At 41.5% G+C, this 14354-nt stretch overlaps 1 protein-coding gene across 4 annotated transcripts in view; it reads left to right on the top strand.

Annotated features, from left to right (window-relative positions):
* The window catches only part of Phtf1 (putative homeodomain transcription factor 1), a 38838-nt gene extending 25782 nt beyond the window's left edge, over positions 1-13056 (top strand). For all 4 annotated transcript variants that reach the window (XM_032897589.1, XM_032897590.1, XM_032897588.1 and 1 more), the window contains 9 exons: positions 349-570; positions 2860-2988; positions 3783-4055; positions 4923-5054; positions 5531-5617; positions 8705-8860; positions 9691-9786; positions 10982-11107; positions 12580-13056. In XM_032897589.1, the coding sequence (XP_032753480.1) occupies positions 349-570; positions 2860-2988; positions 3783-4055; positions 4923-5054; positions 5531-5617; positions 8705-8860; positions 9691-9786; positions 10982-11107; positions 12580-12600 (1242 nt within the window). In that variant the 3' untranslated portion in view covers positions 12601-13056. The remainder of the gene's footprint in view (positions 1-348; positions 571-2859; positions 2989-3782; positions 4056-4922; positions 5055-5530; positions 5618-8704; positions 8861-9690; positions 9787-10981; positions 11108-12579) is intronic.
* Positions 13057-14354: the final 1298 nt, after the last annotated feature.

Here is a 14354-nt window from a genome sequence, read left to right as displayed (position 1 = left end):
CCCTATACCTGGGCTGCCATCAGATAGTGTGGCCCAGGTTTAGGGTGGGTCTTCCAGCTTTAAATACTGGAGTGTCCAGCAGCATGGGTTTTAGTTGATTCTACATGTAAATCAACCTGACAGCCAAGATTAGTCATCATATCAGGGTCATTGGAGTTCGACATTTAAACACTGAAATGCATTTAAACATTTAAACATGCATTATCATGTTTATTATATGAAACCTTGGGAATTAACAAATACATGATGATCAACTTATGAAAGCTTGCCAGCAATTACCATGAAGACTTTGTTCTGTGTTTTATGTATAACTGTTATGTATTTTCTCCTTTTTGTTTTACTTTAAAGGGTTCTAGGTCTGGTATGAGCGGTGGCTCTCGGAGCCTTAACTTGTCAAGAAGAGACTCAGAAAGCACCCGACATGACTCAGAGACGGAGGATATGTTATGGGATGACCTTCTCCATGGCCCAGAGTGCCGGTCGTCTGTCACCAGTGACAGTGAGGGGGCTCATGTAAATACCCTTCATTCAGGGACCAAACGTGACCCCAAAGAAGATGTTTTTCAGCAGGTACATGAGGACAATGATTAAAATGGTGTGCTAGTTAGTGTTTGCCAACTTGACAAAAATTACAGTCCCCCAGAGGAGGGAACTTCTAATTGAGGAATTGCCTTGATCAGATTGGCCTGTGGGCATGTCTGTGGGACATTTTCTCTTGATTGATCCTTGATGTTAAAGGGTACTGTGAGCTGTGCCATGCTTAGGCAGGTAGACCTGAGCTATAAAAGAAAGGTATCTGAGCAAGCCAGCAGGCAGCATTCCTCTGTGGTTCTGTTTCAGTTCTTGCCTTGAGTTCCTGTCCTAACTTTACTCAGTGATAAGACTGTGACTTGGGAGTTTTAACATGAGATAAACCTTTACTTCCCAAGTTGGTTTTCATCAGTGTTTTACCGTGGCAACATGAACAGAACTAACCCATATAGTTGATACTTATTCTAAATGTAGCATTTGTCAGCCACGGTACCATGTTATTTAACTTGGCAGCAATCTTGTAAGTGTACTGTTAGTACCTAGTTTAAGGATGCGGGAATTGAGCATAGCTTGTAAGAGAGGAGAACTTGCAAATACTCAGCAGTTGTCTTGACATGAATTCTCTCCTTAATACTTTACTCATTTTCCTTAAAATCTTTACTTTTTCTTTTCTCCGGGTGGCATTGTTAGATTGATATTGTTTTATGATTTCTTGAACTTCATATTTCCTAAAAATTATGCAGAAATGGCATCGCTTGTGTCTCTGGTAAGTACAAATCAAGTGATACTGACCTCAGGTTTGTTTTAGTCTGCAATCATAGATTCCTTAGAAGATATATGACCTATTCTACATCTGTAGCATTTTTTAAAAATCATGTTACGTGCTAAAACAGTTTTAGGAATACTGTGAAGAAGCTCGTATGACACACGACAGGAGTAAGCATCCTCAGGGGGCCAGTGCACCTCTGCTGAAGCTGGTACTTGTGTGTCCCCAGTGATGGTGGGGAGAGGGTTGGCAGTTGGTTCTCATGGCAGTCTTTTGGGTGGCTAATAATCTTTAGTTTTTATTCTTTTGTCTGTTTCCAAACCACCTTGCCAATAGCAGTGGGTAGGTTTTTTGACCAATCTCCCCATGAAGACATGGTTTGGGGTTAATGTTGGTGCTGCTGAGAGAAGCCATTTGGTTCTGTTTGCTCTAACAGTTTCCTCTCGTCATTCCTTACCTGCTTGCTGCCTGTGTCTCTTGTTTAGCCACTGCTCTGCCCTGCTGCTTTTGGAAGTGCAGCCTATGTGTGCCTCTGGACCTTTGTTTTAGGCTTAATCTTTTTTATTCTTCGAGGAAGGTCTCAGCTGGAGTGCTGGGTTAATTTGGAATCCTTTCCTGTGGCTCCTCAAGCACTCTTCTTTTCTCAGCATGCTATCCAGTGACTTTAATTATGTTTCCTTCAGTAGTCTCTAAGCTCATAGATAGCAAAGCCATGTATCCTTTTGCCCTGTAGCTCAGGTTAGCCTGACATTTGCTATATAGCCCAGTTTGATCTCAAACTTTGCTAGTCTCCTGCCTTAGCCTCCAGAATACTAAGACTACAGGCATGCACTCCTGTTCTTCAAGCATGTTCAGCAGCAGGCATTTCATAAGTATTTGCTGGATATAGTAAAATCAATAAATGTATTGATTTCATTAATGTCAGTGAAATCAATAAATGCTTGGCATCTTTACATGGTAGAAAAAGAAGTACTCCTTTTCCAGAAGCTACCTACCATATGTTCCTGTTCTAGAACCGTCACTTTAGTTTGTGGATACAATGATATTGATGATACAATCTCTGATTTCAGAGCTAAATCGGCTCAAGGTATGGTAAGGATCACTTGGAGAAAAGGCACCTGAGGTGATGCTTGTCAGTAAGACAGGCTCAGCAGAGGAGTTTGGGGGCTGTTGTCATGGTGACTGTCAGTTCTGGCTTTGGATCATCTATGCTTTTCCATGACCTTAAAGCCCCAAAACATCCCAATTGTTTATGTAGCCTCTAAGGCTTTAGGGCCTCTTTCCCCGTCACTTCCTGTTACTCCCGCTATGGTCTGTGGTTCTAGAGGTCCTTTCCTTAATACCGTGCCTGCACGCCATGTACCTTCAGAGAGGCAATGACCTTGAATATCCTAGCTCTCCAGATTAGACCTCCACACAAATGGTTCTCAGGTGATGGGCTTTGAGATAGAGAACAAACATATGATTAAACTGAACACTGGAGTCTGGGCCCAGGACAGAAGGAGAGAACTAAGGAAAGATGGAGTGGATGGGAACAGTTTTATATCTTTCTTTCTTCCTAGAACCATTTATTCTGGCTTCAGAATTCAAGTCCTGCCTCTGAGCGAGTTAGTGCGATAATCTGGGAAGGAAACGAGTGCAAAAAGATGGATATGTCTGTGTTAGAGATAAGCGGCATCATCATGAGCAGGGTAAGAGTGTGCTGCTGACCTCAAGGACGAACGACTGTCTGTGAGGACCTCTTTATCAATGAAGACTTGTGCAATGGCTAGTTTTACATCAACTTGATACAGACTAAAGACATTTGAGAGGAGGGACCCGCAATTGAGAAAATGTCTCCATGAAGTCAGGCTACAGGCAAGCCTGTAGGGTGTTTTCTTAGTGATTGATGGGTAGAGTCCAGTCCCTTGTGGGTGAGGCCATGTGCTGGTGGTCCTGGGTTCTGTAACAACACATGCTGAGTAAGCCATAAGGAACAAGCTAGTAAGCAGCACTCCTCCATGGCCTCTGCATCAGTTCCAGGTTCCTGTCTTGTTTGAGTTCCTGACTTGACTTCCCTCAGTGATAAACTGTTACTTAGAAGTGTACGCTACAATAAATCTTCTCTTCCCCTTGTTGCTTTGGGTCTTGGTGTTTCCAAGTAATATTACAAGTATTGGTACACCAAGTAATATTAACCCTAACTAAACTTGTAACTTCACTTTACACTTTGTATCATCAGATGCTCAGGTTTGCTCTGCAGCCATTCCTTAGACTGAATCCTAGTGTGTAGCGAGTCATAAGTCTGCTCACATGGTCCTCTGTGTTGGTGCTGGAGATTGAAACCAGGGCTCCCACATGCTTAGCCCTAATGCCAAGCCTCATCTTTCTCTATTTGTATTTGTTTTAAGATTCATCTTTAATATTCTAAATGGTATTTGATAAATACTTTTTGTAATTCCCTTTTCCTGTGTAGTACTAATGGAGATTTGAAATTGGATTGCAGGTGAATGCATATGAGCAAGGTGTTGGCTATCAGATGCTGGGGAATGCAGTCACCATTGGCTTAGCACTTTTCCCGTTTTTATATCGACTTTTCCGAGAGAAGAGCTTTGACCAACTAAAGTCCATTTCAGCAGAGGAGGTCCTGACCCTTTTCTGTGGTGCGCCTCCCGTCACACCTGTTGTTATTTTGTCTATAATTAATTTTTTTGAAAGATTGTGTCTTACGTGGATGTTTTTTTTCATGATGTGTGTGGCAGAGAGAACATATAAGCAGGTGAGTGGATAGGCAACATTTGTTACCTCTGTATCCCTTTGCCACTCCATTTAATTGTTTTGTTCCTTTGACTTTGAGACTTGTGCATTTAATGTTCATGTGGCTGACTATTTGAAAAACACATTATAATCTGAAAGCTTTAAAACTGTTTAAGTATTCTTCCTGTTCTTTGGCAATTTCATATATGTATTATTTTGGTCAATTCACCTGTCCGTACACCCCCCCGCCCCAAACTGTCCTTCCACTCCTGCAGAACCCTCTCTTCTTCTCCTCAAGTCTTTCTGTTTTTATGTTTTCTAAACGACTCCGTAGGGTTGTACGTCTGAGTTTGAGTGTGGGTAGCTGACTGATGACCAGTGTGTTTTATCTGTAGCATATACAGTGGCAAGGTCGTCATGTTTTTGTAAAAAAAAAAGGCCAAGTAAAGAAATGGATGTAAGACTGGTGAGTTATGGATTGAGGATTTACTATGTTGGGGATGTGCAACAAAGAATGGAAATTTAATTCTAGAGTCAGCCAGAATTATGTATAACGTAGAGGTTGTGGATCACAGTTGAGGGTTCATTAAAAGTTCCAAAGACTGTCCCTTGCGTGCACTGAGGATGTGCCATGTGGATGAAGTGCTTCACTGTGGGGTGGGCTTTGACGTGAGCACCGCTACTCTGAGGAGCCGGTGGATCCGACTTTGATTTGTTTAACTTTAAACATCCCAGGGATACTGCCGACGGCTATTGAGCATGCGCCTAGACATACACACATGTTATTTTGTTTAACACTTTAAACATCCCAGGGATACTGCCGACGGCTATTGAGCATGTGCCTAGACATACACACATTTTATTTTGTGATGTTTTTAATTTCCTTTAGAGATTTTTATTTGCAAAACTCTTCAGCCATATTACTTCTGCCAGGAAAGCCAGGAAATATGAAATACCTCATTTCAGACTTAAAAAGGTGGAGAACATTAAAATATGGTTATCACTGCGCTCCTATCTAAAGGTGAGCTGTTTTGATTAACTGTGATATATTTGTAGGGCAATATATATGTTAGAAAATATATATGTTGATGATTCTTGCCACAGTTTCTAAGTAGGCAGGGATTTCTGGTCACTGGAAAATGATTCGGTAGCTGAACAGGCTGGTTGGATGCCATGTGAGACGTGGTGCACTGCAAAGATAGTAGCTGTAAATGCATAAAGGGAGAGGAAAGAAGAACTTTTGCCTAGGACGGAGAGCTATGGACCGCGAGCTTTTCTGACTGGGAAAGATCCTAGCTGAAAATACGACAGTGAATCAACCTCTTAATTTGAAAAATATTGCTGTTAGTGTTTTAGATTGGTACCTAAACTGTTAAAATGCTGTGTCAGAGATTTCTCACACAGGTGTTTTTCACATGAATGTACAAAACTCACAGCTAATGGTGTAAAACTACTGACTGACCATGTCCTAAAACATCAACATGTCTTCCTCCACAGAGACGGGGTCCACAGCGCTCAGTGGATGTGGTCGTGTCCTCCGTCTTCTTGCTGACACTTTCAATAGCTTTCATTTGTTGTGCACAGGTAAAGTTTCCTATCTGTGTTAATGGAAGTGTCCACTTGGTTTTATAGCAGGCTGCTGTGTGCTCAAGCGTGTTTTAAATGTGTCTTCATTCCTTTTTACTATTTTAGATACCTGTTACATATGTTATCTTTTTGAAGTGGGAATGTTGATGTCCTTGAAAATTCTTAGATGTTCAAAATTAGTTAAGATGGCGGTTTTTGACTGTAAAGCCGTCACAGTCTGATTATTGTAATTAGGGATTCACACACATCCTTTCTTCAGCATTGTTAGTGCTCATTCTTGGGGAGAACTTTCTTATTTACTTCCTGTTCATCTGTTTACCTAGTGGAGGATACTCTGTTATCTGATTGTTTTGATTGTTTTGTTCCACATTTGACTGATGTGGACCCTCTTGAAGGCTGTGTCCTGTTGGTAGCCCCCTTTATCTTCTTTTAAAAGCACTTTTATTCTTCCTCATTGTAAGAAGTTACAGGCTTGCTGGACATGGTGGCACATGCCTTTAATCCCAGCAGCTGGGAGGCACAGGAGGCAGTTTGATGCCAGCCTGGTCTACAAAGTGAGTTCCAGGACAGCCAGGGCTGCACAGAGAAACCCTGTCTCAAAAAAAAATAACAACAAAAAAGAAGTTACATGCTCCTCACACATCTTCCCAGCGGGGTGTTAAGTGTAGCAATCAGAGAACAGACTTGACTGTTTTCAGTCCTTCGAGACAGGTAGAGGCATTGCCCAGTTTTATTAAATTTGCCATTAGCACTTTGGATTGTGTTTGCTGTTGTTGACACCAGTGTTCTCATTACATCGCACAAGTCACATGATCAGTGCGGGTTGCCTTTTGCTCCTGATGGAAGTACACATAAACCCATCACGATTGTGAAGTTGCTTGTTGCCAAGTTTTGCCATCTTGCCAGCCCCTGGTTACCTGTTTCTTATCTAACCTCATAGTCTTAGTTTTGGAGTGCCTCACTTATTTAAATGTATAATAATTACCATAACTACAAATACTGTAGCTTCCTGTTCGACTCACGTATTTTTCTTTTCTGTCTTTCATTTTTATTAATATTCTAATTGGCCTTCTGTTTACTTATACATTTGTTAATATTGTCTGAGTGGTGACCTCAGAAATGAGCTAAGTATGAAGTCTAATGAAATTAGTATAGTCTAATTTATAGCTTCCTTGGTAATGACAGGATTTTGAAAAAAAGATCTATTTTACGTATATGAGTGTTTGTGTATCACTTCTGGAGTCCCAGAGAGGGCATTCGATCCCTTGAAACTGGAATTACAGACAGTGGTGAGCTGCTCTGTGGTGCTATGAATTGAATCCCTGTCTTCTAAAAGAGCACCCAGGGCTCTCAACCACTACAAAATCTTAGCACACTTTATTTCATTTACCTGTTCCTTTGTGTCATTATCCGTTATTTCAAATGTAAACATATTTAAGACCCCAGATGTACTATCACGTCATATAGCCAGCTATTTCTTAGACACACCGGTTGCTCCCTGTCTGTCCCCAGGACAGTCCCTGGCCTCCCTGAGTCACATCTTTTTAGTGCTCAGTCAGTGCCACTGTTTTGTAGATGAGTTCTTTCCCAGTTTGCTCATTTGAAATGTCTCCTTTTCTTTTAGATTTTTAGCCAGGGTCTCATGTAGTCCAGTTCACTATGTAGGCAGGGATGATCATGAACTTCTGATCCTCCAGCCTCTACTCCCCGAGTGCTGGGATTATAGATGGGTGTCCCACTTCCAGCTCACTTACCTTTGAAGGCTATCGTTCGTTGGTAATAGACCCCTAGGTCGCCTACTAGCTGTTTGCGTTTCCTTTTCAGGACTTCCGGGATTCTGTTCCCCATTTCTTTTCTTTGAGATCTCATTATTTAGTCCTTGCTGGTTTGAAACTCCCTCTGCAGGTTAAGCTGGTCCTGAATTTACAGAGATCTACCTGCCTTTGATCATAGGCCTGTGCCTCTACACAGAGCTCTGTTGTCTTTGGATTTCCATATTTTACCTTGTGAAGTTGTTGTTGGTCTCACTGATGCTTTATGAAAAAGAAAAAATAACCATTTTCTCTGGCTTAAGAGTCAGAGTGGTTTTGTTTTGTAGGCTGTGATCCTGCTGTGATTGTGTAAGGAGTGTCTTTCCAAGGGGCTCAGTAGCCTGCTGCCAGTTGGTTCCATCCTGGTTCTAGCTACTTGACCACAGTGACCCCTACCCAGACTAAGCTAAAGAGCTTTGCTCTTTCAGAAATCGTGGTCAAGAAGCTGAGATATTGGTGACAGGTTTTGGAGAAGAAGGGTCATTGCAGCCAAGGGTATCATTTCAAACCAAGGCTGGCATTAGTGGAAGCTCACAAGGTCCTGTGGGGCCATAGCGTTAGTCAGGAGGGAAGGAAAAAAAGGGGGCAGCTGCTTGGCCACTTCCTGCATATTACAAGATCTGCATTTGGCTTTCTCAAGAGTTCTTATATAGTTTTTCAAGAAATATCCTAACTTTCTTGGGCTTTCTTAAAAAAAAGTCAGTAAGTTTTAAAGTAAATCCTTAAGACACACAGGAGGCCCTCAGTGCAGACGTGTTCCTATGCTCTTATCTGAATTCTAAAAAAGTCAGGCCTTCAGGTCTCTACTCAGACTGGCCCAAGGTCTTAGACAGGCGAAGTTAGAGCAGCAGTGCTCACCTTGTGCCTGGGAACACTAGTGACTCAGGGAGCGGAATTCCTTGTTTCTTACCTTGCTCCTTGGAGACCCCTGCAGTCTTTTATGAACAGGAAAAAAATGTAGGTAACTTGGAGAAATACATAATAGCTAAGTAAGTAAATAATACCTTATGAACATTTAACTCCTCTCCTTTGAGGAAACTGGTAATGTTTTAAAATTGACATAGGAATAATTCAGTGATATTAATATAACTATTGAAAGTACATTGAGAGTGGGTGGAGGAACACCTTCATAGAGGCAAGGGGTGGGGGAGAGGGACAGGGAGAGTGTGGAGAGGTAGGTAACCGGGAAGGGGGATATCATTTGAAATGTAAATGAATAAAATGATTAATTAAAAAAAAGACAGCTAATGAACTTTTCCTGGTCCTTTGATAGGTTCTTCAGGGTCACAAGACATTCCTGAATGATGCTTACAACTGGGAGTTCTTGATCTGGGAAACAGCACTGCTGCTTTTCTTGCTTCGCCTGGCCTCACTGGGCTCAGAAACCAACAAGAAATATAGCAATGTTTCCATCCTGCTCACTGAACAGGTACCGAGGGTTGCATCAACTTGGCTGTATGTAGTGTTGATGTTGAGGATGGGCTGAGTTGTAACTATGACTCACATCTTTTGCCATTCTGTAATTATCCTTTTTACTTTCTCTAAAATGACTGTAATTATCTTTTTTACTCTACCTAAAATGTGTGTAATACCATCTGCCTAGGCCTGGAGAATGGCTTGCTAATGGGCTGAAAGTACTTTGTTATACTATAGAGCTTTTTTGGTTTTTTGTTTTTGTTAATAAGGGAACATGTAAATACATACTAAGATTGACAGATGTTTCTTGTGAATATGGAGTGATAATAATGCGTTTTCTATGTTAATTTTAAGTTCAAGTTTTCCATAAACATTAAGTAAACACACTTGGGATAATTTGTTTTTGTGTTTTATTACTTTTTGGCCTTAAAGTCATAGTGGAAAATTGTTCCCATGGAGAAAAAGAAGGAATTAATAATTTAAATAGCTATCTTTTTTCTTTATACCTAAATGCTTCTTGAACATTACTTGGGGGAGAGTGGTAACAGTGAGACATAGTGTTTTAATTCCAGGAATTAGTATGCTGATTGTTACAACTAGAATTTTTTTTTATTATTTTGATAAATTGTTATTTCAGTGATTGTTTTATTTTCTCTAAGTAGCTTTTCTTTACCAAAGATGTAAACAGTGGGGGAGGAGGTCATGCCCCATAGCTGCTGAGGCCATGGATCCTGGACACAGTTTACTCCAGAAGATGACCCTCAAGCTCTGCCAGCTTTTACACAATGTGGGTTTGTTTTTTTTTCCTGTAAAATTTACCTTACTCTCTTTTCTTTCTCTTAGATTAATTTATATCTTAAAATGGAAAAAAAGCCAAATAAGAAAGAACAGCTCACCCTGGTAAACAATGTACTGAAATTGTCCACCAAGTTGTTAAAGGTAAGCGGCCTCACTGCGCTCTCCAGGGTGAGTTCCATAGTCCTTAGAGGATGAAGGAAGTCATGGCCAGATCTGTCAGAAGCTTCCAGGAACAAGGTAGGGAGAGTGGCTTCCATTACCATGTTGGGCTGCCTAGTCAGAAAGAGACCTTGTTTCTTCTGGAGGAGGCTGGAAGATCGCTGGCTTATTCTTGAGGATGTCCAGTTTAACCAAGGAAAGCAGACCTCTGGTGGCCCATGGACAGGGTTTTGTCTGGATGTTAGTGCTTAGACCTGCTGAGGGGACCATCAGCACAGCCAGGCTTCCTGACATTTGTGTCATGCCCATACATCTCAGGTCAGGGATGATGCTGGAGGTAGATGTTCAAGCCTTACACTCCCTGTACCCCATGACTGCCCCCTGTCATTGGTGTCTTCAGGCCTGTTCCCAGCGGCACTGATATCCTAGTGCTACTGGGCCTGAGAAGCTGCTGCTTGTCTCACTCATTGTGGTTGCTTAGGCTGGAGGTCCCTGAGGCTCTGGAAGTCTCCAGAAGGCTGCCTATCATGTCAAGCCCAAGGCCTTCAGCCTTTTTATCTCTGGCTACTAGGCCTTTGTACCAGATATTCATCTACGAAGCCAAAAGGCCAGTGTCTCTGTGTACAGGGCCTCGGCTCTGGCTGCTGGTAGGCCAATATTTTTATGCAAGATAGATGAAGTAAATTAAGCTTGTTTTGAATTAAGTCATTAAATCCATGTTTTATTACTTAGAAAAGATATCCGACCAGTGCTAGGCAATATAGGTTCTGAACACTGGCATGATGGTTTTGGATTAATGGGAAAGAATTTTCAGTTTTATAATGTAGGGTCTGATGATTACTCATCTCTTTTACTTTTTTTGGGTGGGGAGAGTATAACTACGTACACATTCACTGTGTAGGCCAGGGTGGACTTGAACTCACAGAGACCTGCCTGTCTCTGACCCCCAGCTGCTAGGATTAAAGACACGGCTTTTTAAAAAAGTATTCATGACTTATTGCCCCCTTTCACTTTAACAAGGTTAGGCCTTGGAAAGGTTGGTGGATCTCTCACAGATTTCTCTGAAAGTAGCTCTGGGATATTAAGGGAGAGCCATAAGCAGCATCCTAAAAAACCTGCATGGTGCAATGCTGACTGTTGGGAAGCTGTAGGTCACTTTAGTCCTTTTGTCCTGTAGGAGCTGGACACACCATTTAGACTCTACGGACTGACCATGAACCCCTTAATCTACAATATCACAAGAGTAGTCATCCTTTCTGCTGTCTCTGGGGTTATAAGCGATCTTCTAGGATTCAACATCAGAGTAAGTGTCAATACCGCTCTGTAGCTTTCGTCATTAATACTGTGTGGACATGGAACCAACTCTTGAGGACATTTGACCTGGTGGTTTACATACAGGCTGCTCAGCTTAGCTTTCCTCATTTTACAAAACTAAAAGACTTAACTTTTGATCAAACTAAAAATCCAGTTTTTCATGTTAGTAGCATGGTCTGGGTGTTACTGTGACCCAGGGGAAATACAAGAATGACTGAAAACCTGCAAAACATTAATAGTAGGTGCCACTTTTGATCTGGAAGTATTTATTTTTCCCCTTCTATTGTCAGAATTATTTATTTCTGCCTATATAAAGGGTTCTTATAGAAATAGGTTTGAAAGTTCCTCAAAAAAATTAAAAATAGAACTACCATGTGACCCAGTTATTTCACTCCTGGGCACACCCCCAGAAAACCCCACTCACTACCACAGCGATCCTGACACCTCACTTTATTGCTGCCTTAGTCACTGCGGCAAAGAAGTGGAACAAACCTGCTTGTCTACAACAGATGGATAGAGAATGAACATCTGTTCCACATGTAAAATGAATACCATTGAGCTTTAGAACAGTGAAATTGCAAGATCTGGAGGAAAATGGGTGGACATAGAGTGTACAATATTAAATAAGGTTACACAATCTCACAAAGAAAAAACCCTGCCTGTTTTCTATCCTTTGTGCGTACTAGCCTAAAATATATACATGGCCACGTGTAAAATCAGGCAGACATGCAGATACAGTGTAACACACAGAGAGGAAAACAGAAGGTAGATACTCCTGATGGAGGAGAAGAATGTGAAAGGACATCAGGTTCTTCTAGTGTTAACTTTGTAATGGATCTTGTGTGTATGTGTGGTGAATAAGTGCATAAAAGTGCAGTTTAGGGAACTAGAGAGATGGCTCAGCAGTTAGGAGCACTTGTGGCTTTTGCAGGGGACCTGGGTTCGGACCTTGGTACCCACATGATGGTTCATAACTGTCCTTTACTCCCTTCCAAGGGATCTGACTCTGGTCAGGCATGCATGTGGTACACAGACATACATGCGGGCAAAACATTCACATAAAATAAAAATAAATCTTTAAAAATTAAGTAGCGTGGGTTGGGGGTTTAGCTCAGTAGTAGAGCGCTTAAGGCCCTGGGTTCGGTCCCCAGCTCCGAAAAAAAAGAAAAAAAAATTAAGTAGCATAAGTGGAAAGTTCAAAGCCATAATTGATAATGAAAGTGCACAGTCTAGTGTGACACAGCTCAGGAAATGCAGAAAGTCATTGAGATGGAGACTTTGCATCCACTAAGCTTACTGTGTGATTTTTTTTATTTGCAAGTTTTTTTAATAAAAAAAATTTTAATAAAACAGTAAGTGGTTTTTTAGTTCATAGTTATTTGAATATATATCTAAATCCCACCTATTTGTCTTATAGCTAACTGTTTTTTTTGGGGGCGTGGGGGTGATTTCTTTTCTTAGCTGTGGAAAATTAAGTCCTGAGCTGAGATGTGTGCCTGGACTCTTTCCTTGGCTGCTGTCATTGCTCATCCACTGAGGACAAAGATGGCTCACAGAGACCAGTGACCCCACCTGCAGGCTCACGTGCAGTCTAACGAATGCACATCCTTCCCCTGGGCACGTGTTAAAAGCCTGCACTTTCATGGTTCTCAAGCAACATGAATAGTCAGCAAATTAAAGCCTGCCTCACAGAGACTCGGGACTGTTTCCTGAGTCAGGACATTTATCGTGGAGCCTCCGGTACTGTGCTAGTTACATTTACTGTAAATAGTCTTTTGGGTAACCATGGTAGATGCCCAAAGCATGAAGCAACTATCTTTTATTGGAAATATGCAAATGCAGTACTTTTCTATTATAGTCTATGGATTGGGGATTTCTCTATCAAAAGGAGAGAAACTATTTTAGGGTGAATCCAAATAAAAGAACTTTACTAGAAAATTTCAGTTTCTAGGCTTTTTTTTTTTTTTTTTTGCAGGGAGGGTGGAGGAATGCAATAATGTTTGAAACAAATTTTTGGAGAAAATCTTAATTTATGATTTGAGGTGAGCCTGTAAATACAGGTGTTGGTGAGTTTTCAGCATGCCTGTCAGATGCACGGCCTTGCTCACGGGTTGCCTGCCGTGGAGCAGCACGTACCCAGCCTCTAGTACAACTCCAGGTCCTCAGTGTCTAGCGACTGGCCATACTCTGCCTCAGACAGGGCAGTTGATCATGACCCATCACGCATGCCTCCATTAGTGGAGCAGCGGCATTCTTGATCACCAAGCCCTGCTTTGAAGAGGTCTTGAGGAAGACCGGAAGCTTGAACACCTTAATGGTAAGACTTTGTAGAACTCGGTTATCTCCTGTACCACAGTCATCATGGAACTGGTTTTATGTTTTTTATGGGTATGATTATTTTGCTTGTGTATATACTTGTGTACCATGTGTGTGTCTGGTGCCTGAGGCCAGAAAAGGGCATTGGATCTCCTGACACTGAAGTTACAGATGATTGTGAGCTGCCATGTTGGTGCTAGGAATTGAACTCAGGTCTTTGGCATGTACTCTTAACTCCTGAGCCATCCCTCCAGCCTGGGTTACACATTCTCTGTGCAGGAAAATTGATGAACTTAAAGATGAACTTCCCAAATCTACAGATTGGATAGATCTTTCTCTGTTCAAGTCCTTGACCCTTCTTAGTATCTCAAATTTCTTACTTGTTAAGTAAGTATAATAACTACCTAATAAGGTTATTATGGTTTAATGAGAGTGTAAGGTCCTTAATAGTTAATTCCACTGTAAATATTATCATTATCTAATATCCTTTTAAAAATCTTATAGATTCATAGCCGTGAAGTGTGTGTGTGTGTGAGTGTATGTGTGTGTGTGTGTGTGTGTGTGTGTGTGTGTGTGTGTATGTGATGTGTGTGTGTATGTGTGTTTGTGTGTGAGTGTGTGTGTTTGTGTGTGAGTGTATGTGTGTATGTGTGAGTGTGTATGTGTGTTTGTGTGTGTGTGTATGTGTGTGTGTGTATGTGTGTGTGTGTGTGTGTGTGCTCACTTACGTTCGTATAGGGAAGGGGTTGTGCATGTTTAGAAGTCTAATGTCCTTTATCAGTCTCTGATTTATTTGAAGCAGAATCCCAATTCTAGTGCTCTTTTGACCACTCTGGAAGCCAATGATCCTCCATCACAACCCCAACCCCCACCCCAAAGCTGACTTGTTATGTGGGTCCTGGGGTGTAAACTGTGTTCAT

This window comes from Rattus rattus, chromosome 3 (genome assembly GCF_011064425.1).
Source record: "Rattus rattus isolate New Zealand chromosome 3, Rrattus_CSIRO_v1, whole genome shotgun sequence".
In the NCBI taxonomy this organism is placed as follows: domain Eukaryota; kingdom Metazoa; phylum Chordata; class Mammalia; order Rodentia; family Muridae; genus Rattus; species Rattus rattus.
The sequence above is the reverse complement of the archived record's forward strand: the minus strand, read 5'-3'. Positions and strand labels throughout refer to the sequence as shown.